The sequence below is a fragment of the Hyperolius riggenbachi genome, chromosome 4 (genome assembly GCF_040937935.1).
Source record: "Hyperolius riggenbachi isolate aHypRig1 chromosome 4, aHypRig1.pri, whole genome shotgun sequence".
Classification (NCBI taxonomy): Eukaryota; Metazoa; Chordata; class Amphibia; order Anura; family Hyperoliidae; genus Hyperolius; species Hyperolius riggenbachi.
In genome coordinates this window covers 341272766-341296486 of record NC_090649.1, presented here as the reverse complement: position 1 = coordinate 341296486, position 23721 = coordinate 341272766, and the positions used below count along the sequence as shown (strand labels likewise).

The window sequence follows — 23721 nt, the reverse complement described above, 5'->3', positions numbered from 1 at the left end:
GGACGTACTATTGAGGATACGCGGGTACGAGCTATCCAAGATATACCAAAACCTGTGACAAAGAAAGACATGATGACGTTCCTTGGGACCCTTAACTACTGCAGGGCCTGGATTATCCATTGCTCGGCACTGGTTAAGCCTTTGTTCAATGCCATCCACACTGACCCAATGGCAATGACTGACAAAGTCACCTGGACAGATGACTTGACTATGGCATTTGAGAGGTGTAAGTCTGCGCTGCAAGATCCCCTGGTTTTAGCCTTCCCTGATTACACGAAGGTTTTTAAACTGTATGTTGATTGCAAAGATAAATGCATGACAGCTGTGATGACACAAACTTGGGGAGACAAACAGAGGCCGGTAGGTTTTTATTCTAAGCCTTTGGATCAGGTTGCATGTGCCTTGCCGTCTTGTGTACAAGCTGTTATTGCTACTGCGATGGCTGTTGACATAACGGCCACCCTGGTCCTCTACCATCCACTAGAGGTTCTTGTTCCCCACGCAGTGCATGCTCTTTTGTTGCAGGATAAAATGAATTTACTTACTCCTGCCCGTCACTTGTATTGCACTGCCACTTTGTTGGGTCAGCCTCACCTTACAGTGAAACGCTGTACCACACTCAACCCAGCAACTTTACTCCCGACCGCCGCTGCAGAGGGTGTTGGGCATGATTGTGTCACAGAGTCACAAAAGGTCTTTCTGCCCAGAGAAGACCTGAAGTCCGAACCAATACCCGGAAGTACGCTCGTCTTTGTCGATGGCTCTGCCTCCAAAGATGCCTTAGGAGTGAACAGAGTGGGATATGCTGTTACCCTGGATGCTGTTTTGGAGTCTGGTCCTTTACCAATCTCCTACTCCGCACAAGCTGCAGAGATTCATGCACTCACTCGAGCCTGTGCGTTGCACGAGGGTGAAGTTCTCACTGTTTACACTGACAGCCAGTATGCGTTCTCTGCTTGTCATACCTACGCTGCACAGTGGCGGAACCGTGGCATGTTAACTGCGGCTGGGAAACCAGTCCGCCATAAAGACTTATTGCAACAGCTCCTTGATAGTGTACTGCTGCCCTCGCAGGTAGCTGTGGTAAAATGCATGGCACACATGCGTGATGACTCTGACGTCACCCGTGGCAACAATCTTGCAGATGCTGAGGCGAAATTGGCGGCCCTGCGCCCTCTCCCAACTTCTGAGCCATCCCATCCCTTCTGCCCACCACAGCTGCCACCTCTCCTTCACTCCCTGCCTCTGATCCCCCTCTGCCATCAGCCCCCTCCCCTCTCATCATTACATCCTCTGCAGCGATCACCACTGATCTCTTAGTGGAATTCCAGAACAATGCACCAGCAGCTGAAAAGGCTCAGTGGGGAAAGGCACATGCAACAGTTAATGATAGCGGCCTCCTCTGTGTCAATGATGCCTTATGCCTTCCCAGACTTTTGTACAGATTATTGGCTCTTGTGTTACATGGGGTCACCCATGTCTCAACGGGTGGTATGATGGCCATAGCCACCAAACATTTTTACTGTCCGGGCATAAGTATCTTTTTTAAAAAGTTTGTCTCACAATGCACTGTATGTGCCCAGCACAACACAGGAAAGGGATTAAAGCCACCTATTGGTAAAACACCTACACCACATTACCCCTTTCATACCATTGCACTGGATTACATTGAACTCACCCCTGCAGAGGGAAAGAAATATGCTCTAGTGGTGCTAGATATATTCTCGGGGTGGGTGGAAGTCTTTCCCACTGCAAAAGCTGATGCACTCACAGTTGCAAAAGCGCTGACAAGAGATATTATTCCGAGATGGGGAATACCAGAAAAAATCATCAGTGACAATGGTAGCCATTTTGTGAATGATATCATTAAACAATTGACAGTTACTTTGTGCATAAACGTTAGACACCATTGTAGTTATCACCCACAGTCAGCAGGAGCTGTGGAAAGAACAAATGGTACAATTAAAAACAAACTTACTAAAGCTATGGCGGAAACAGGGAAGAGTTGGATATGGTGTTTACCCTTGGTATTGTTAAGTATGAGAACAGTAACAGTGAAAGGCAAGTTGTCACCATATGAAATTCTGTTTGGCAGGTCCTACAGAATCCCGGCTTTTGATGTAATCTGGGATCCCCCTGAGGAGTGGGAACTTGCAGACTACTTAAGACGCACCTGTAAACAAAGATCCCATGTACCGGGGAACCCTCCAAAAGAGCCGGATGTATGTGAGGATCTCCTCGTAAATATAGGAGATTGGATCTGGGTCAAAATTATTAAAAGAAAACATTGGAACACCCCACGGTGGGAGGGTCCTTACCTGGTGTTGCTGGCCACACCCACAGCGGTCAGAATAGCCGAAAAAAGTTCGTGGATACATTTAACTCACTGCAAAAGGGCACCCATTCCCTGTTCAGGGACAGAATAGACAGCATCCTGTGACGGGAGGTGTTGGCTCCTGGGCCCTGGAGTGTGAGGAACATTTGCCTGAGCTCCAGTCAAGACAACGTCACAATGGGTGGAGGGAATATTAGAGATTTTCCTCCATTCAAAGCGGGCACAAGCCCTGAACAGGATGATTGAGGAGCTAGATTAGGGAGAGTTGGGGCCCGCTTAATTCCCAGAGTTCTTTTAAAAAAAAAAGAGAGAGAGAAGAAATGGGAATCTTGGATACAGGATACTTTAAGACTCCAAGTGGAAAGGGAGTCATTATGTCTATGCTTTTCATTGGGACATTGTGGATAGTGTTAGAAGCCCTAGAGCATTTCCCAACACCTCCTTCAGCCTTTCCACAAAACTGATAATGTAACTCACAACCGACCAAGGGTTAAACGAGATGCCATAAATATAGGACAGATGCGAAGAGGACAGGTTGCTGTAACAAGAGAACACCAGAGCTTAGTGTTCTGGTATAATTCTTCACAAATACAGGTGGCGACTTACACCTTTGACTACTGCCAGGTTGTGCAACGTTGTAATTGGCACTGCAGCCTTTATGAAAAAGGACAATTTTTCATTTGTGTGACTGATGACCATTGGGGGTATAAATGTAGTTCTTGGAAAGCAGCTGCCTGGAACACAGGTACTGACTGGGGATACAGACCTGATCCTGCCATGACACGGGTTGACAGAAATGGGGTGCCCCTTCGCTCAAGGATGACCTTAACAACAGCTGGGGGAGCTTGTATGCCTGGAAAACAAATAGATAGTTCCCAGCGCCTGACCCTGAATATAGAAAACCCGAGCCCTGGAGATGCAGGAACGTATGTGATAGGCATGCATGTCCCAGGGTATACAGGGGGGCCTCTGGGGAAGTTTTCGCTCAGGGACATGTACAAAAACCCTGAGTTTAAAGTCATGGAGCATGAGGATCAGGAACCATGGGTACAGGCCCTAGCTAACCCTACATTTGAGGAGACCATTGCCATGGAGACAGGATATTCAGACACTAACATGTGGCTTGAATGGATGAGGCACACAGCCAAGCAACACAATATGTCAGATTGTTATGTATGTGCAGGAGCAAGGCCACACCTTGGCACTGTGCCACTTCCCCTTCCAGAGGTGGGTGAGAAATGTTTTCTGTCACTCTATAGGAGTAAGGGTCAAACCCCAGCCACAACAGATCCACTCTGTAAAATGTGGATAGACCGATACCCATTGAAGGAAGGTACCCATGATCAAATTGACCACTCAGCAACTGTGTACAAGGGCAACTATACCTGTCATAACAGTACGAATTCAGGTGAAGTAGATGTAGGTGAATTTCCCCCTGGTTACTGTGCTGTAATGAAGCAGGCAGACCCTTTCCTACTATTTCATCAGACACACTCCCTTGGTGATATCTACTGGTTGTGCGGTGATCTTAAATTACGCCCTAGATTGCCACCAGTGTGGAAAGGTCACTGTGCACTGGCCAAACTCATTATGCCCATACATATGTTTAGAGAGAGTGACCAGGATTTTGAAAGAGAAGCCCACAAGATCTTTAAGAGAGAACTTAAAGGTAACCTGGACCCACATGTCTTTTTGGATGCAATAGGTGTCCCCAGAGGGGTTCCAGATGAATTTAAGGCCAGAAACCCGGTGTGGGCAGGGTTTGAGTCTTTGATTCCACAGATCACCATTAACAAAAACGTGGAGTGGATAAACTACATATATTACAATCAGCAAAGATTTGTGAATTTCACGCGTGATGCTCTGCAGGGCATAGTTAATGAGTTAGGCCCAAACTCCAAAATGACATTTCAAAACAGAATGAGTCTGGACATGATGCTTGCCGAAAAAGGAGGAGTTTGCAAATTTCTGGGACTGGGCGGGGCCTGCTGTACCTACATTCCCAGTGAAACTGGCCCTGATGGACGGGTGACAGAAGCTTTGAGGAAACTGACTGACCTATCAGACGAGTTAAAAAGAAACTCTGGTGTATCAGATTCCTTTACAAAATGGTTCAATAACTGGTTTGGAAACTGGAAGGGTTTCCTAAAAAATGTTGGTACCATGATACTTATTGTGATACTCATGTTCAGTTTTTTGGCTTGTTGTGTTATACCCCTGGCCAGGAAATACTTGGGCAGTTTAATAAAGCAGAAAACTGATGCAGCCATGTTTTCATTCCAACATGAGGAATGCAATGACAGTGAGGAGGAGGACAGCTTTATGGGGAAGCACAAATTCCCAAAGATTGACTTCTCAGTTGTGTAGATTGTTTGATATCTGATAAGATAGTACACTAGAAGCAGTAGGCGTTAAATAAACATATATATATATTTTGCAATGCTACAAGGCTACGATGAAAGCGACTGCTAGCTTCCATTATTTAAGAAGTGTTTCAAGTCTATGTAGTTGAACCCCTTGCCACCTTATACATATATATGTGCAACAGGGGGGTATGTTAATGTCATAGCTGTATGTTAATCCAAGTTTCATATATATATGCACTTAATAGATATAAGGTGACACCAATGTTTAATAAGGCTAATGTAACACAGATGAATCAGATGAATAGGGTTACCCTTTAAAGTTAGTCTCAGATTCTTTCTCTGTAGACATGCTTTAGTTAAGACCTGGTACTGTGTGAGTTTTTGTCTTCTCAGGAATTTCTAAACAGATATGGCGTGCCTGATACTGCAACCTCCCATCGGGGGATGATTCGAGTCACGCAAGTAAAGGCCTTGAAAGTAACTATGGGAGCAGGATGCCGGAGAGATTGTGTGCTGTAGTCAAGACCAGGTGCAAGGCTGTGAGAATTCTCCGCCCTCTTGGAGTGAAAGAAGAAGACCCTCAGAGACATTATTATTATTGGACTAGTAAATTACATCATGACCACGTAATTCGGGGTATAAGAACTGGTGCACAGCGGAAGTTGAAGCAGAAACCTTAAACTGCCTTCACCCTTTTGCTAGGCTTATCTGGGTTTCCCTCATGTATACATGTGCTATTTTTGAATAAAGCCATAAGTTGTTTTTTCTTTGCATCTCCTGACTTATTTTTGAAATCTTGGTGTATTGGTAAGTAAGTGACTTCCACAGAACCCGCCCAGCGGGAGGTGACGACGGACCCGTCGTTGCCTTTGATCAGACCTGTGTACGAGCCTTAAAGCTGTCATCCTTATCTGTATCCTGGACTCTGTATCCTGGACTCTACAACAAGGACTCTATAACAACTGACCTCCCTTGCACTTCTGATTTATCACTGTGACCAGCATATACTGTAATCATTAGTATATAAGCTGATCACAATGGTAAACCAGTTATTCAGAGCAGCCACTTGTATTGTGCACAACATGGATGAAAATGACAGCAGTAAGCAGTGACAATCGCTGGGGGGAGGGGGGGGGGGTTGGGCAGGCGGGGTACTGCTTCCCCTGGCCCCAGTCTAGCGCCGCCACTGAGTGGTATAGCGCTTAGAAAGAATGTACCTTTCATGTACTCCAAACAGATAGCAGACCCCATGAGGAGATGCCTCATCCTCATAGGCTCCATCTATGACAAATAAATCACTCTGATATCCTATTATGTTCCCCATGCTTATCAATTGGACTTCTTCTCCCATTTACTACAAGTCATTTACAAAGCATAGAACAAGCTGTGCGATCTTGGCCGGGGACTCAAATGTGAACATGAAGTTACAAATAAAAAAACCCAGGCTCCTCTACTGACCTTCAGGGTCAGAGCTCCTTAAAATAGACCTGAACTCTCGCACAGAACAGAAGGAAAACAGATAGAAATGCACCCTGTGTATATTTAGAAAGTTTAGCCTGTCTAATTTCCCCCCGATCTGTGACTGTTCCCAACCACTTGTTCTCTCGGCTGTGGCAGCTCTGGAATCTCCTCTGCCACGGCAGAGCAGCTAATTTGTAAACACAGGATGTTAACAATAGGTCTACTTCCATTAAAGCAGGAAGTAGACACACTGAGGTTAATTGCAGGATTTGTATTAACTGTAACAAAGAAATGTTTTTCTTTAACTGATATTATGCTGTAGAATATCTTTAAGTGCAGAGAGGAAGTTCTAAGTTTAGGTCCACTTTAATAAGCACAGCTATGTGGACTACTCTTTTTTCTCCTAAGCCCACAACAGCTTTAGCCACATCGACAAAGTAAAACGGACTGCATTTGCTCCCTGCAGCAAAGATTCACAGTACTTCCTGGTCAGATCACTCATCCATATCAGTTTGCTGCTGTCTGACACTACCCGTTAAGGGCTCGTTCACGCTAAGGGCGTTTTTGCCATTTTTTTCAAGCACAGGCAGTTTTCAAGATAGCCCTAAAAATGCATGTGAAACGAGAGAATTCACATCTAAGCGGTTCATTTCCGATTCGCTCAGCAAAGCGGTGCCTGTACCTTTTTGAGGTGATTCCGTCTCATTGGAAGGTATAGGAAAAATGCAAAACGCTCACAAAATCGCTTTGTGCAGCGATTGCGTTTTTAAGAATAAATACATTGTATTTATTATTTTCTGGGTCAAAGAGTTCACTTCCGGACTGTCACGGAGTGCATTAAAAAACCTCTGGAAAAGCGCTTAGAAAAGCGCTTGGGCCCTTTTCCACTAGCAATCACAAATGCCAGCGATTGCGATTTTTCATTAATTCTGTGATGCGATTACGATTTTTCATTTGCATTGCATTATCACTCTAAAAATCGCTCCAGAAAATGAATGCGATTTTCATAACGAATCACTATAGTGGAAAATACTTCTCATGATTTCTATGATAAAGTAACAACCCAAGCGATTTAAAAATCACTAGCGATTTGCGATTCAGCTGTGTAGTGGAAGAAGGCCCTTAACAAAAACGCACTGCCCACCCAAGCGCCAGGAATCGCAAAAAATAAATTGTGTCAAAAAACGCCCAACACAAACGATTCTCTTGGCGTATCAACGATTCTCCTTTCCAAGAAGGTCCACGTTAATCAGATTAGATCCTGTTTAACACACTACTTCATGGATAATAATGGCTTAGTACTGTCCTTTGGGAGGCCCACAAAGCCACAATGCGGGGATTCTTTATGAGTTTCACAGGTGATCTTAAATGCCACAATCACAAAGTCCAAGACTTATCATCCAAGTTAGATAAAGCTGAGCAAGAGTGGAAGGTCTCTTCAACCTATGTCAATACAATGTTAAGAGACTGCCTCTAGACAAAACTAGATTTGGCTCCTAACAGACCAGGTCGAAAAGTAGTTGGAAGTGGTGCAGGCAAATGTATTACTATAATGCTCGCCTTACTGGCTAAGGGGTCGATTTATGAAGCATTAGCGCATTCGGTAATGCAGAATGCAGAAAACAGCTGACTTTACTGAGCACTCAGGAAAATGTCAATTCATAAAGGCAGTTACCGCATGAAAAGCTGAAATTACCGAGCAGTGAGGTAAATTACCGACTTGTGCGGTAAATACCTCAACACGTCAGTAAATGTCAATTTATAAAGCCTATAACAAGCGGTAAAGCCACAAAGCAATACCGTCTTGCTTTGAAGTGGTGAAAAGAGTGCTGTGTCTGTGTGAGGAGACTGTGCTGGGAGCTGTGACTCACAAGCAGAAGCAATGATAGCTGTGACTGACAGGAGCAGGGAGACAATAGAAAAAGCCCCTGTCTCCTGCAAGTCTGAATGTTGGAATCGGATAGGACCCGCAGCCTTCGCTGGCAGGACAAGCATCTGTCTCCAGTATAATGCTGCTGGGTCTTCTCCTCTCTTGTATCTCTGCTCCCCTCGTGCACATGTAAAATATCAGGCAGACAGCTTCCATACCTCATGGCCGCGAGGATTGCAGAGCCTCTATTGACAGGCTCATAGTGATAACGCAATCAGAACGAGCCTGTCAATAGAGGCAGACGCACACAGAGGACAGGTCTGCAATCCTCGCAGCCATGCGGAATGGAGCTGGCTGCCCGATATATTACATGTGCATGAGGGGAGCAGAGATACAAGAGAGGAGAAGACCCAGCAGTATTATACTGAAGACATATGCCTGAAATTGTGGCGGCCATGCGGTATGTGATCAGGTTGCCTGAACCCCCGTTACACTTGCGAAGGGGAACATAGACACTGGGAGAGAATGGGGAACGGGCACACACCGGCATGGAATCCCCGACATGGAGGCGGTTCATATCGGCGGGCGTTCGGAGGTAGGGGATTTCCTGCCTTTGCTGTATAAGACACAGGGACTTTTTCTCCCCAGTTTTGGGGGAGAAAAGTGCGTCTTATACGGCGGAAAATACGGTAAATAGAATATTAAGAAAGACTAATAGACATATCTGGGCAGCATGGTAGCATAGTGGTTAGCGCTCTTGCCTTGCAACGCTGGGTTCCCGGTTCAAATCCCAGCCAGGTCAACTGCAAGAAGTTTGTACCCGTGTCTGCATGGGTTTCTTCTGGGCACTCCGGTTTCCTCCCACATTCCAAAAACATACAGATAAGTTAACTGGCTTCCCCCTAAATTGGCCCTAGACTATGATACATGCACTACACGATACATGCATAGACCTATGACTATGGCAACCTTTTATAAATTGACCCCTAAGTGTTTAAGGAACTGCCCTAGCCACCCTATCTTAAAGTTAAAGATCAAAAAGGGAAAAATACAGCTAATCCAAGGAAAATAGTAGACATCTTTGCCAGTTTCCTTTCCAACCTCTACACCAACCCTGCATCTACCAAACAAGAAGAGATTATCTGTTTTCTAGACCAGAAGGGTGTGCTCTGAATGGATGCCTTGATTGCTGAGACCTTAGACTCTCATATCTCATTGACAGAGGTCCTATTCGTAATCGAATCTCTAAAAATTAAAGTGTACCCAAACCGAAGCTTGGGTACACAAAATAAGATACTTACCTTAAGAGAGGCTCAGGATCCTATTGAGGCTTCCCTTGCTACTCCTTGGTCCCCCGTCACTGAGCGGTCCCCTAGGAATATTACAGACAATGCATTGTCTACTGAACATGCGCAGGCAGGCTCGCGCGGCCATTGTGCGCACTTCAACCAGGTAGAGGCGTTGCGCAGCACCAATGTAAAGGAGCGTCACACGCTCAGCAACAGAGGGCTAGGAACAACCGAGGGAAGCCTGCTTAGGATCCTGAGGCTTCCCTCTGTAAGTGGCAAGTGAAGATATTGAACGGTTAAATTTAAAGAAAACACCATGGCCTGATGGGTTTTTGCCACATTGATTAAAAATGGCTGACCCAGTGGCCCCTGCCCTGGCCTCGAGTTTTAATGAATTTAGGGAAGGCAAAACCCATCCCCCTGGGATTATAAGCATTACCATAATCGTCAAGGTAAAACCGGAGAGACACACAACGCTCCAATTCCGCTCCAACTGCCTAATAAACGTGGACCTTAAACACCTAAGGAAGATTTTAGCCACTAGGGGCCATATGCAATTAACTTTTTCACCTGAGTTTTCTCCTATGAGAAAAAATTTCATCTGCAATTTAAAATAACATTTTAGCACTTTGCAATGGAAAAAGTATCAAAAAGTACGTAAAAAGTACTAACAAAATTATTTTGAACATTTGTTTGCTTGCTGATGGTTTAAAAGTAATTTTATTGACAACTTTCAAAATATCACCTAGGAGAAAACTCAGGTGAAAAAAGGAATTGCATATGGGCCTAGATGTTTTACTTTCATTTATCTACAGAGATCAAGTAGGATTTGTCCCGGGGTGACAGGCAGAAGATGGCACCAGAAGGGCTGGGTTACTAACCCACTATTTACAAACTCACCAGATTCTAGGGATAGTTTTAGCCCTTGACATTTTTAAGGCCTTCGATAACTTGTCCTGGGATTATCTTTGATTGGCCTTAGATACATGGGATTTGTATCACTTCTTCCTGAACTGGATAAATGCCATATACTCTAACCGCATAGCCTTAAAGGGACTCCGAGCACCTCTCATGGACATGCCTTTAAGCCAGACGACTTTCAACAAAGTCATGCCATGACCCCTCTGGAGGAGCCCCTTGCAATGGCCATGAGTGTCACTTCCTCTTTCTGCTTCATTCAGTGATGCACTTCTCTAACTGAGAAGACAGGGGTGATCCGGAAGTTATAACATAGCCAAGATGGCAACCGCTATTTTTAAATTGAAATTGAACGAAAACTTTTTGGTGTAGAACGGCGATTCAGGCATCAAATGAAATAGAAGAGCACAAGCTACAAAATTGTATGCATCTTTAAGTACTTTGCAGTACTGGTCGGAGTCTCAAAGGCATGCCCATGAGAGGTCGTAGTCCCTTTAAAGGAAATCTGAAGTGAAAATAAACTTATGATACGATTCTACGTGTAGTACTGCTAAGAAATAAAACAGTAGCACAGATATGAGTCTCATTTTGTTTCCAGTACAGGAAGAGTTAAGAAACTTCAGTTGTTATCTATGCAAAAGAGCTTCTCTGAGCTCTGCCACCCCAGACAGCTGTCTTCTGAAGCACTTAACTGTCTCTCACTGTTTCTTGTTTGTTTACGGTTTTTCTACAGAGGAGACTTCAAAGGGTCATTAGCCCGCTCTGTGTGTAGTGTGTAAACTGCAAATATTAGAGAATTATGCAGAAAACTATAACTGAAAATAAAAATATGAGACTATTTTCTTTGGTACTAATGTTCTATTCATTATCCATGCGACCACAACCAATTCATTATATCATGAGGTTTTGGGGTTTTTTTTGGCTTGAGTCACTTTAAGTAAGTACTATGGTCTCACATCTGACATCTTCCCCGTTCAACAAGGAACAAGTCAGGACTGCCCACTCTCTCATCTTTTTAATTGAACCCCATATTCTGTATTTATCACCAATGTATTTTGAGAATTTAACAGGTTTATAAAAATGTCAGGCCTAAACATCAACCCGGCTAAGTCAGAAGCCATGGGCATTTCATTGAACCCTTCCTCAGACAAAGGCTTGAGAGAATCATGCCCTTTCCATTGGGTCAAATCCCTCCCCTACTTAGGCATAACCCTAACACCCAGCTACGCCTCTCAGCCAACTACCTGCCTCTACTGCACCCTCTCTCCTCACTCACAGAAAACTGGAACCATGCTCCTATTTCATGGCCAAGGAAGATTAATTCCATCACAATGCCATACCTTTCAAAACTCTTCAACTATTTTCACACCCTTCAAGTCCCAATCAATACCTACATATATTCCAACAGAAAATATTGTCATTTATGTGAGGACGCAAGCTAGAGTAAAAACATCCACAATGTTCATGCATAAATTTGATGGAAGGCTTGGTGCTTCAATAGGCCAACTAACAATTTTTTCCAATCAAAAGATGTCCCTATGTGGGCATTTCTGAAGATTCCAGATTGCTTCCCCTACTCCCCAGCACACTGTTGTGGCTCCCTAATAAACTTATGTCCTGCCTCGATTAGCCCACTCATGCAACACAGTTTGAATGTATGGGATTTGGTACGGCCCTCAGCACACCTACAATCTCTTCATCTGCCCTTACTCCCAACAACCTCAAACCCTCTTCCTTCCAGGATTAAATAGCTCTGAAGCATTTAGATGGTAAACATCCATGGGCCTCCCCAGATTAAGGAGTCTTCTTGGCTCCCATGGTATACTTACCTGGTCGGTCCTGCAAAATAAATATCAGGCCAAAGCAAATGCTTTCATTATCTGCAGATTGGACACTGGATCATACCCTCACTAAGAATAGCGAGGCTCCACTAGATAAATCTTTGAGGACATTTGCCTGCAATGCTCCAGCTCACGAGGCCTGATTTCTATGGTCTACTCTTTACTGACCTAGTAACCTACGCCAGCACACACATGCTAAAGGTTGGGAAAAATACTTACTGGCAGCAAAAAACAAAGATGACTGGATAGTAATCTGGAATGGAACCTGTAAATGCTCTAATAACTTACACATTGTCGAGGAAGCCTTAATAATACTCAACTGCTGGTACTTAGTCTCTTCCCAAGGGCCACGCCTTTTTTCCATCCGCTAGTCCCTTTTGCTTCAGGGGCTGTAGATCCAGAGGAGACCCATTTCACATTTGGTGGACCTGTCCATGTTTAATTCTGGATCTGGAGTCAAGCGTACAGGCTCCTGTCCCCCGTATTCCACGTCACCATACCAAATGACCCTTGACAGGCTTTGCTACATATGAAAACTGACAGATTGATGCCTTCTCAAAATAAACTAGCCACACTAGTTTTTTTCTGGCAGCTACTATGACCAGAGCAAGGAATTGGAAGAAACATGACGCAATTCCTTCAAGGTCAATGGAAAACTAACTAGCATGCTGAAAGACTCACACAATCATTTTCTTAAGATCTGGAACGCTTAGATTAAATTGGAACATCTTAATGTAGAGGAGTCGGCCCTGACTAGGCTGTAGGACATACCCTTTCTCCCTTCACCTTTCTTTTCTCTCTTATTTCACATTACCTTTACACCTGTAACAGACTGAGGGAAAACCTAGTCCTGGCCAGTCTTAACCCAGGGTCCAACATTACTGCCTGCCCTGGTTCTGACTGGCTAGACCCTGTACCTTATTGTCCAAAATGACTACCCCAGATAGATGTTTTTTACTTCAGAAGTTTCAGTTGAGTCAATTGTATGTTTGTTTAGTTTGCTTTTGTTTAAATGTTTGTTGAACTTCTAAGCCTATAGTAAATTGCACTGTCACCAATGCACAGTTACTTACGTGTTGTTAACCTAAAGTAGAAAACTCAAAGAATTTTGAAAAACAAAATGTTGTAAAATCAATTAAATAATCAAGTAAATATTTTTTTTACTTCATAAAACATTTTGAAAAAGAAAATGTTGTAAAATCAAATAATCAAGTAAATATTTTTTTTACCAGTTTGAGAAACTGCAGACTGAAAATGGAAAGGTTTTTAATCACATACAAAACAAAGTCTGTATCTTTGAGATTTGTTAAATTGATTTTATTTCTTTTAACATGGAGTTACCTTTTAGAAAGCGTACAGAAAATTCTAGACCTGAGTAAGCTGCCATCCTGGTGTGAAAGTCTACTCATTGTATGCAATATATGAAATACACCAGGTTACAACTGAGTGATGCGCTCTTAATATGTGGAGTAAGCATAAGTATACGGTGTATGAGCATAAAACAGATACATGTGTGACAGAGAAAAACTATTAGGTCTTTATGAGGTTTGTATGGAATGGCTGAAGTATTTATCTACATTAGTGGGAATGAGCAGTTTTGTGCCCTCTTGATGAATGGCAAACACTCAGGCTAGGAAATAAGTACTTCAGAAAGAATAATCAACGGTACAAAAAAAAAAAAATCTGAAAACACAGAAATTACTTACCCCATTAAGACTGCCCAAATCCTTTACTAAATGTTCATCTGTTGATGCTTCATAATTAATGACTGCATGTTGTTTGTCCACGCTTCTAGACTGAAAAGGTTAATTTAGAAATAATTAATTATGAACATGGATAACACATCCTTAAAGGACCTCTATCGCGAAAAAGTAGGCAGTTAAAATCTGACAGAACCAACAGGTTTTGGGCCAGTCCATCTCCTCATGGGGTTTTCTTTGTTTTCAACAGCATTTCCTGAACAGCAGTTTAAGTGCCAAAATAGTAAGATACCAGTCACCCACCCTAATCACTTGCACACTATTTTGTCAGTTAGACTTGGCAATTGCTGTTCAGGAAATGCTGTTAAAAACAAAGAAAACCCTGAGAATCCCCCATGAAGAGATGGACTGGCCCAAAACCTGTTGGTTCTGTCAAATTATAACTGCCTACTTTTTTCGCGATAGTGGTCCTTTAAGTAATATACACAAGACCATATTTTGCCAGTCAGCTCACAGTGGAGGACCAGAAACAAGAGTATAATTTAACAGTGACAAGAAATTTGGGCGCTGAAGGTGCAGTCCCTTGGGTGCCCCATAGACGCCTATGTCAAGACCTGCAATTAAGGGAAATTCCAGATATAAATTACTGATATTACCGTATTTTTCGGACTTCAGTTCAGTCAATTGTAGCTTCAGTGTTTGTTTAGTTTGCTTTTGTTTAGATGTTTGTTGAACTTCTAAGCCTGTAGTAAATTGCACCGTCACCAATGTTTTTGCGGACTATAATGCCTAAAATACCAGAGCTGTGGAGTCGGAGTCGGAGTCGTGGAGTCGGAGTCGTGGAGTCGGGCAATTTTGGGTGCCTGGAGTCGGAGTCGGGAAAAAATGCACCGACTCCGACTCCTAATGAATTTGTAACTGTAATTAAAATAGAAAATATGATAAAATGTTCTATTTCTCAGATAATAGTCATTAAAAATAATGTATATATACAGTATATATACAGTAATAGCTGTGCTTAGTCCACAAAAATGAAATAAACCAATCAAAATTAGTTACTTGTGCTGCTTCAATAAAGCAGTCCCCGTATTTTTAAGGTCAGATATACATATCTGATTGTGACTGTATATATGATGTGTACACAGGAATCTCTTATATATACTAAATAACATCTATGCTGTAAGAATAAAGCCTGATGTGTAGCTGTGTCACTAATAGAGATGGTCAACGAGATGGAAATAATTCTGCATTGATGCTGATTTATGCAAATGTATGCACTCCCTTTGCTGATGAAATCAAATAATTTGATATGTTGTTAAAATTTGGTTTGGTGACTACAAATTAAAGGGTAACTGAGACGGATGAAAAGTAAAGTTTTATACATACCTGGGGCTTCCTCCAGCCCCCTTCAGGCTAATCAGTCCCTCGCTGTCTTCCACCACCCGGATCTTCCGCTATGAGTCCTGGTATATCAGCCAGTCAGCGCTGTCCGGCCGCATGCCGCTCCCACAGCCAGGAACATTCTGCACCTGCGCAATAGTGCTGCACAGGTGTAGTATGCTCCTGGCGGCGGAGTGTGTGCATGCGCACTACGCCCGACTGGCTCAAGTACCTGGACTCATAGCAGAAGATCCAGGTGGCGGAGGAGGACAGCGAGGGACTGATTATCCTGAAGGCGGCTGGAGGAAGCCCCAGGTATGTATAAAACTTTAATTTCATCTGTCTCAGGTTTACTTTGTTACACAGTAGTACTATACTCTACATATGCACTCCCCACAGAGCTGCAGGGAATCTACTGAGAATGCTGTGCATATTGAACACAGAGGTGTTGTCTGTTTACAATCTCATCATTCCCCTGCAGAGTACCTGCACATCATTCTTAAGCTACATACACATGAGGCACGGATGTCTGCAGTTGCATGGAGACAAGCAACAGTTGAAAGTCTCCAGCAACGACAGTTGTATACAAGAGACGATTGTATACACGCGGCAACAACCTGTCTGCAACATAGCGGAAACTGTTGCTCAGCAACTTCTGTCGCAGGTTCAATGAATTGTCGGACTCACAAGAGTTGCTAGAGACTAGCATACACACGACTGCACCGACTTGAGACTAGGGACGGTTGCTGCAACAGCTGTTGCCGGGGATTGAACAAGTCAATCGCCTGGAGACAGCTCTGATTAGCAACAGTTGCTTGCGCGCGCCTCATACACATGGAGGAGCTGTTGCCGCAACATGCGCGCGCCATGTGTTTCCAGCAACAGTTGTAGCCCGTGTGTATGGGCCTTTACATGTACCCACACTTACATTGCCTAGGGCCTGATAGATGTTCTTTGTTCCGGTTTGTACCTTTTACAAGTACTTTTACCAAGGACTAGTTTTAGTCTAAAGGGAATAAATATAGTAGTCTACATATCCTTCTCACTTTAGTTGTCTTGTAAAATTCCTAAGCGTTGGCAGTTAAGAGACGAATTTCATGTTACATACTTTTAATCAACAAAATTGTAATATGCAAATTAGAGGAGTCGGAGTCGTGGAGTCGGAGTCGGTGGAATCCTAAACTGAGGAGTCGGAGTCGGAGTCGGTGGATTTTTGGACCGACTCCACAGCCCTGTAAAATACACGGGTCGATCCCGACGGATCGACTCCCACCGCGTCCCCGCTCGTCCGCGTGGATCGATTACCGCTCATCCCCGCCGGCGCTTCCTTATCAGCGCTCGATTCCCTGCCATTGTCCGCCGGCAGGGATCGAGCGGCCGGGGGTCGAGCGGTTTGATCGGGTCGGCTGAATATTATCAGCTGGCCGGAACAGCTGGTTGATACACGGTACAGAAATGTACCGTGTATCCCCAGCATAAAACGCACTTTTTCTCCCTCAAACGTGGGGAGAAAAAGTCTCTGCGTCTTCTAGTCCGAATGTATAGCACAGCCTCCAAGGGCAGAGCGCAGTGGAAGCCTTATCGGCTGGCCGCTGGTGTGATTCCTCCATCTGCTCCTCCTATGTCCTGCAGTGTAGCAGGATCAGACAATGCACCGCCCTCCAGTCCCATATTGCTTTACTTCCAGGCACTGCTATCTTCTCGTTGTTTTACCAGACGGAAGTTACTTCACTGACAGGCAACAACAATCCTGGATTGGCTGCCTAGCCTGCAGTGCATCAGGATTGGTGGAGATGGGGCTTCTGGGTCCCGCCACCAGAGGTATGGGATCCACTAGTAATGCTTTTTGAAGGCGCACATTACTATAGGCCGCAATACCTCCGAGGGTGGGACCAAAAAGTCCCATCTCCACCAGTCACGATGCACTGCAGTTTAGGCAGCCAATTCAGGAGGGGCGTTGCCTGTCGAAGTAGCGGCTTCCAGGGACACATGATGTGAGGACAGCAATACCAGGAAGTAAAGCAAGAGGGTACTAGGATTGACAGGAACAGTGTCTGATCCTGCTACACTGCAGGGCAGGACACAGGAGGAGAAGATGGAGGAATCTGCTGGGCTGTAACTCTCCCTACGTGGGTCCCGACTGCACACTGCCTGAAGTCTTGTGCTGCAGCATCTATGTGCATCATGAGAAGGCTGGGGCACTAAATTAACTAATCCTGGCTTTCCATGTGTCTGAAGCACTTCACCCCACACAGAAATAAAAAGCATTAGCTGACATCTGTGCCCCGGCTATTTGACAGCTTCTGGCTACAAGCATCTGCTGTGTGCTCTCCTGTGTAGCCCAGAAAGAATTTGTTGCACTGTAAATCTAGATGGAATCTGGTGGGAGTCTTGGTAACCCTATTATGAGCTTCTCTCCTTGCACTTCCTCCCTTGACTGCACAGTATTGGCAAGTACAGCATCTTACTTTCACTTTATATGCTCTGTGCCAGTGTTTGCAGCTTTCAAATTTAACTCTTGCTTGTGTGGCTCTTTTTCACTGCACTATAATTTTTTCATTATTTCTTTGCACTGGTCACTTTTTTTTCCCTTGTTGCGCCCACTGGCTGCAACATCTGAGCACAAGTTCCCTGCAACTTTTCTACACTGTGCACTATGATCATACCTTTGGTCATTTTCTCATGTTTATAACATGCACTATGCACTTTTCTGCTTGAGACTATCACATATAGACAACTCATTGCATAACGGATTCAGTTTCCTGAGACAGTGGAATATAGGGCAGCAGGATTAAGTGTAAGGTAGTTAGCATAGCTGGTGGGGAAGCAGGGGTTAGTGTAGGGTAGTTAGCATAGCTGGTGGAGCATCAGGGGTTAGTGAAGTGTAGTGTAGTTGGTGGAGGCAGTAGATGTGTAGCTGGGCAGTGTAGCTTAGATAGACAGTTTGGGGTGAAAAGGTCCATAAGACGCCCCTGCACTATAGATGCACCAGGTTTAGTATTTTTTTCCCCTGATTTTTGCCCTCTAAACCTAGGTGCATTTTATAGTCTTAAAAATACAGTAATTAACCATTTCAGCCCGTGGGGATGTTTCACCTTATGCAACAGAGCAATTTTCACCTCCTATTAATTCGCTAATAACTTCATCACAATGAATTGATCTATACCTTGTTTTTTCCACCACCAATTTGGCTTTCTTTGGGTGGTACATTTTGCCAAGAATTATTTTTTTCTAAATGCATTTTAACAGGAATATTAAGGAAAAAATGGAATTCATTATTTCTCAGTTTTCGGCCATTATAGCTTTAAAATAATACATGCTACCATAATTAAAACCTATGTACTTTATTTGGCCATTTGTCTCAGTTAGTACACCAGTTAAATGTTGTCCCTATCACAATGTATGGTGCCAATGTTTTATTTGGAAATAAAGATGCATTTTTTCAGTTTTGCGTCCATCACTATTTACAAGTTTATAATTTAAAACATTTTCGTAATATACCCTCTTCACGTGCATATTTAAAAAATTCAGACCCTTAGGTAACTATTTATGTTTTTGGTTTTTTTAATTGTAATTTTTTTTTTCACTAAAAATTTTATTTGGGTAATTTTTGGTGTTGGAAATAAACAGTTAATTTTAAATGTAATAATGTTACATAGTTAGTGATTTGGGTTAAAAAAAAGACTTACGTCCATCAAGTTCAACCAGAGAACAAAGTACAACACCAACCTGCTCCCTCACATATCGCTGTTGATCCAGAGGAAGGCGAAAAACCCTTACAAGGCATGGTCCAATTAGCCCCAAAAGGGAAAAAAGTCATTCCCGACTCCAGATGGCAATCAGATAAAATCCCTGGATCAACATCACTGGGCATTACCTAGTAATGTGTGTCAATGTGTGTTTATTGTATTGAAAAATGTATGTAGATGTACTAGTTTGTAGTTTTACTATTTGGCCACAAGATGGCCACGTTGAGATTTCTTTTTTTGGTCCTTCTTGCTTCCAGGAAGCGAGAAGAGGATGGGAATCTTTTTTTTTTTTTTCAGAAAGGCCGCGGCCTCTGATAAGAAGCCATCGTTTTCTCTGCTGGGGACTAATGCTAGGAATACACAGTTCGTTTGAAATTATCAATCGAGCCGCTGATGGCTCGATTGATAATTTCCGACCTGTCCGATACCCCGCCGGATCGATTCCACGCTCGATACCAGCGTGGAGAAGAAAAGAAGAAACGCACGGAAGATTAGGAAATGCCCACGGGGACGAGCAGGAATCGATCCGCACGCCCGCGGGAACGAGCGGGGATGTGCCGGCATTGAGCCAGCGGCTCGATTCCGGGGCATAAACGCACCGTGTATTCCCAGCATTAGATCAATGAATGGGAACCATGTTCTCGTTCATTGATCTCCGGGCTACCGGGGGCGCTCGATTGATAATTTCCGACCTGTCCGATACCCCGCCGGATCGATTCCACGCTCGATACCAGCGTGGAGAAGAAAAGAAGAAACGCACGGAAGATTAGGAAATGCCCACGGGGACGAGCAGGAATCGATCCGCACGCCCGCGGGGACGAGCGGGGATGTGCCGGCATTGAGCCAGCGGCTCGATTCCGGGGCATAAACGCACCGTGTATTCCCAGCATTAGATCAATGAATGGGAACCATGTTCTCGTTCATTGATCTCCGGGCTACCGGGGGCGCGTGCACGCGATCACCATCAGCATTACAGCAGCCGCCAGGATCACATCCAGGCAGCATAAATGGTTAATTATCTATATTAACATAGGTGCCTTTGGGTAGCCCAAACTTAAGTGGCGTCCGATAGTGTACAGCGGCACAGTCATCGGCAGGTTTGCAGCGGGGGGGGGGGGGGGGGGGGGGCTGGGACGACAGTTAGCATTGGGCATCACGGGTGGGTAGGTTAGGGATCGTGGGGGCGGTCAAGGTTAGGCATTGGTGGTGGTGGGGGGGGTCGGGGGGAAGGAAATTGGTTAGGTTTAGCAACAGTAAAATATCAATAACATTTACCGATACTTTACTATCGAAATTACTACTGACCAATTGAAGAACATCAGTAATTTTACTACTACTGTACTACTAGCCGCTATTTACAGTGCCCATTTTGCATGTATGCATGTTAACTCCCCAATTTATTAATGACTAGTTAACAGATAGATTAACACGTGAGGCAGACATCTACAGTAAAGAAGTTGAAGCAAGATGAAGCCGTAAGGGCAGCCATGGTCACACAGCACTGGCATTTTTCTTTTAATTTAGTTTTACTTTTTTAGCTTTCCGCTCTCTGTCCACTGTCCCTGAGTCTTGTAATGATGCCCATGCATGTGCAGCTCCAAGCCCAAAACAACTATCAAGGACTCAAGACCGCTGCCCCCCGATGCTCTGTCACTCTCAAGCACCCAGCTGCAGTACCCTCACAGCCCTGCATCCTCCCCTGGGTAATGTTCTCCCGGGTGCTCCTTAACCAGGAACCAGGACTCTGAACCACGCAAAACAAAGATACAATCACCCTACAACTCACTGGGAGCTCCTGCACAGGACCCAACCTCCCCTCACTGGGCAAGCTGCACACACTCCATTGTGCTGTTAACTCCACCATCAGCAGCCCCTCTGGCACCCCCTCAGCCCCCAGCACTGTGCATACTAAGTGACACCATCTAGCAATGGGAGACTACCCTCCCAGACTCCCTCTTCATCATCATAGGAGATTTAAACACTGCAAACTGTGCAAGAAGCTGATGAGTCCTATTGGACGAAACGGGCAGGGCAGAGCCAGAGCTTTGTGTCGTCATTCTCAGACCAGGAAGTTACCAGCCGGTCCTGTTTGCAAGCCTGGGGTGCACTGAACCAGAGGGAGGTGGAGGCTTAGTGGAACACCGCGATCCTCATCCATATTGAGTGCTTGGTTTGACAGCCGCACAATCTGACATGCTGTTTATTCCTCTATGTGAGTGCAATACTTTTTAGTGCAAGAAGCGTCTTAATTTACAGTTTTACGCTATGGGATTGTTTTTCTTCTGTTTCTTATGGAGGATTGAATACATTTATTACCTGGAAGCTTTAGTTTGAATCAGAAGTTTGTCTATGGCCGGGAGGGCCAGTAAACGGCTTTGAATACACGCTAGATCCACCTGGATCTGAGGTGGATACTATCCGGTGAGCCCCTATACTTTGTTCGCACTAAGGGTGGACTTGGAGTGGCTTTACAGACACCTGGTGCCATACCTCTCTGAACTAGCAATCCCTTTTTCTGCAGTTTTACACTATGGCAGCTTTGTTTTCGCTATAGGTTACAGCGGCCTGTTACCTGGTGGTGAGCGCAGTGGGGAACATTTGACTATACATTTTACTCTACTGGAACTTCTATTACTGCGACCTCAGTTTAATTTGTAATTAATAATGACTTTATTTCCCTGCCCATATAACTTTGGAATGCAGCTTTAGAAGAATTGGCACAATGTCACTCTTTTTAAATACAAACCTGTGCAAGAAGCTGCCCGGCTACAAGCAGCACATTACATCTCCCACCTGGAACCAAAACACCCTAGACTATTGTTACACAGTCACCTGCATCCCAACTAAGGCCTTCAGGATGCACCTTAACAACAAACTCTGGTTCAACAACAAGCTGCACTGGCTCCGGAAACTAAAGGAGGTAGGGCACAAGACTAACACACCAAAGAGGTCAGATAAGCCAAAAACACTCTCAGAGGTGATAAATTACTCCGATAAATTGAGACTTCAGTCCAACAACCTACGGGAAGTCTAGAATCGCCTAAGAGCAGCCACCAACTTCATGTGACCCCCCAGCATTGAGCTAGCCAAGGAATTCAACAAGTTCTACTTCAGGTTCAAGATCAGATCCACTCCTTACCATGACCCTGAAAATCAACCAAGCACAGTCCCCTCCCCACCTTCAAACCCTCCAGCTGGACAAAGTCATCCCATCGCTAGCACCTGTACAGGAGACAGACAATCAAAGGCTCTGCTGGAAGCTCAACCCCAGAAAAGCCTCAGCCTCAGATGGCATGACATTAATCTGCTTAAAGCTTTGTGCAAGCCAGCTGGCCCCTGTCCTCTCCTCCATATTAAACAGATCCCTTGCAGGTCTTAAAAAAAAAAAAAAAAAAAAAAAAAAACACACACACACACAAAAAAAAAAAAAAAAACATCCCTTGCGGAAAGCTACTGCCAGTCTATAGATGACGCAATCAATATAAGCCTAGCGCACATCATGGAACATCTTAATAGACACCTACACCAGGATCCTCTCCATAGACTTCAGCTCTGCCTTCAACACCACATGCCTGAACATTCTGCAAACAACCTGACTCAACACGAGTTGATTTCCTATGGGCGTTGATCTAGGACTTCCTCACCAACAGAACACAATGAGTCATGCTAGGAAGCCTCTCCTCTCAGGAAAGAACTACCTATACATAGGCCCCCAGGGATGTGTACTGCCCCCAATCTTTTTCTCCCTGTATACCAACAACTACACTTCATCAGATGACTCAGTCAAAGTCATAAAGTTCGCTGACGACACCACCATTCTCGTGGACAAAAAAGGAGAGCAACGTACCGCAACAAGATCAACAGAATCTGCAAATGGTGCAAAGACGATATGCTCGTCCTAAATGCGGCAAAAAATGGTACAGCTAATAGTACACTTCAGAAAGAACCACACCACACCCAACCTGGTCTTCATCGAAAGCACAGAGGTCACCAGAATACAATAAATAACACACCTAAAGGTAAGAGGGGTGGCAGATAAATGAGAATATCACTAACTATGACTATAAATAAATATAAGTAAATAATAACATACTTCCATTCACAATGCCAACGATAATCATAATAAAGCAACAAGAAAGAGAATTTGCTCTTTGGTGCATGAAAGTACAAAAGATAATTTATTCAGATCAAAAAGAAAAAACATAACATACAATCACAGACAAATGGCAGTCCAAAAAGAAATGCCCCCCAAAAAACCACCATGAGAAACAGGGGCTGCAGTCCCTAGACCCATCTTAAAAGTCAGAGCCCTACTAATATTGATCATGTAGGCACAGCACTGTGAATGTGAACTCTGTATATGCAGATTCCAGGTAGATTGATATTCAAACTGATCCCAATCGCAGATCGATAAATGTAATAAATGAAGTACAGGACCCAGCTTGACAGATCCTTGATAATGATCTTGCAAAATCAATGTAAAACATCATCCACAATTGCAGGGCAAAGTTTCAATGATGTATAGTATATGCACAAACTGGAACCAGCAGACACCAAAGAGCCGTGCAAGCAATTCATGTATAAAAATTAAGCAAAGATGATGTTTAGGCCGAAAGGGCCTCTCACACAGTTCAATCGGATGAAGATCACATGTGGATATATAGTTACCACTCCAGAATCAATGTCCATGTGCGGTACGGCTCAGACAGGTCAGTTGCCCATGTGAAGTTGGCAGGGATAGTGTCCTAACTGCTCCACATGTTTCGCCACTTCTTGTGGCCTTTTCAAGGGAAAGATACCGCCAAAAGTTAT

The 23721-nt window shown here is 44.1% G+C and overlaps 1 protein-coding gene across 4 annotated transcripts in view; it reads right to left on the bottom strand.

The window, feature by feature from the left end:
- CEP170 (centrosomal protein 170) overlaps window positions 1-23721 on the bottom strand; it is a 771544-nt gene that overhangs the window by 708798 nt on the left and 39025 nt on the right. For all 4 annotated transcript variants that reach the window (XM_068231897.1, XM_068231898.1, XM_068231899.1 and 1 more), the window contains exon 3: window positions 13787-13876. In XM_068231897.1, coding sequence (XP_068087998.1) covers window positions 13787-13876 — 90 coding nt within the window. The remainder of the gene's footprint in view (window positions 1-13786; window positions 13877-23721) is intronic.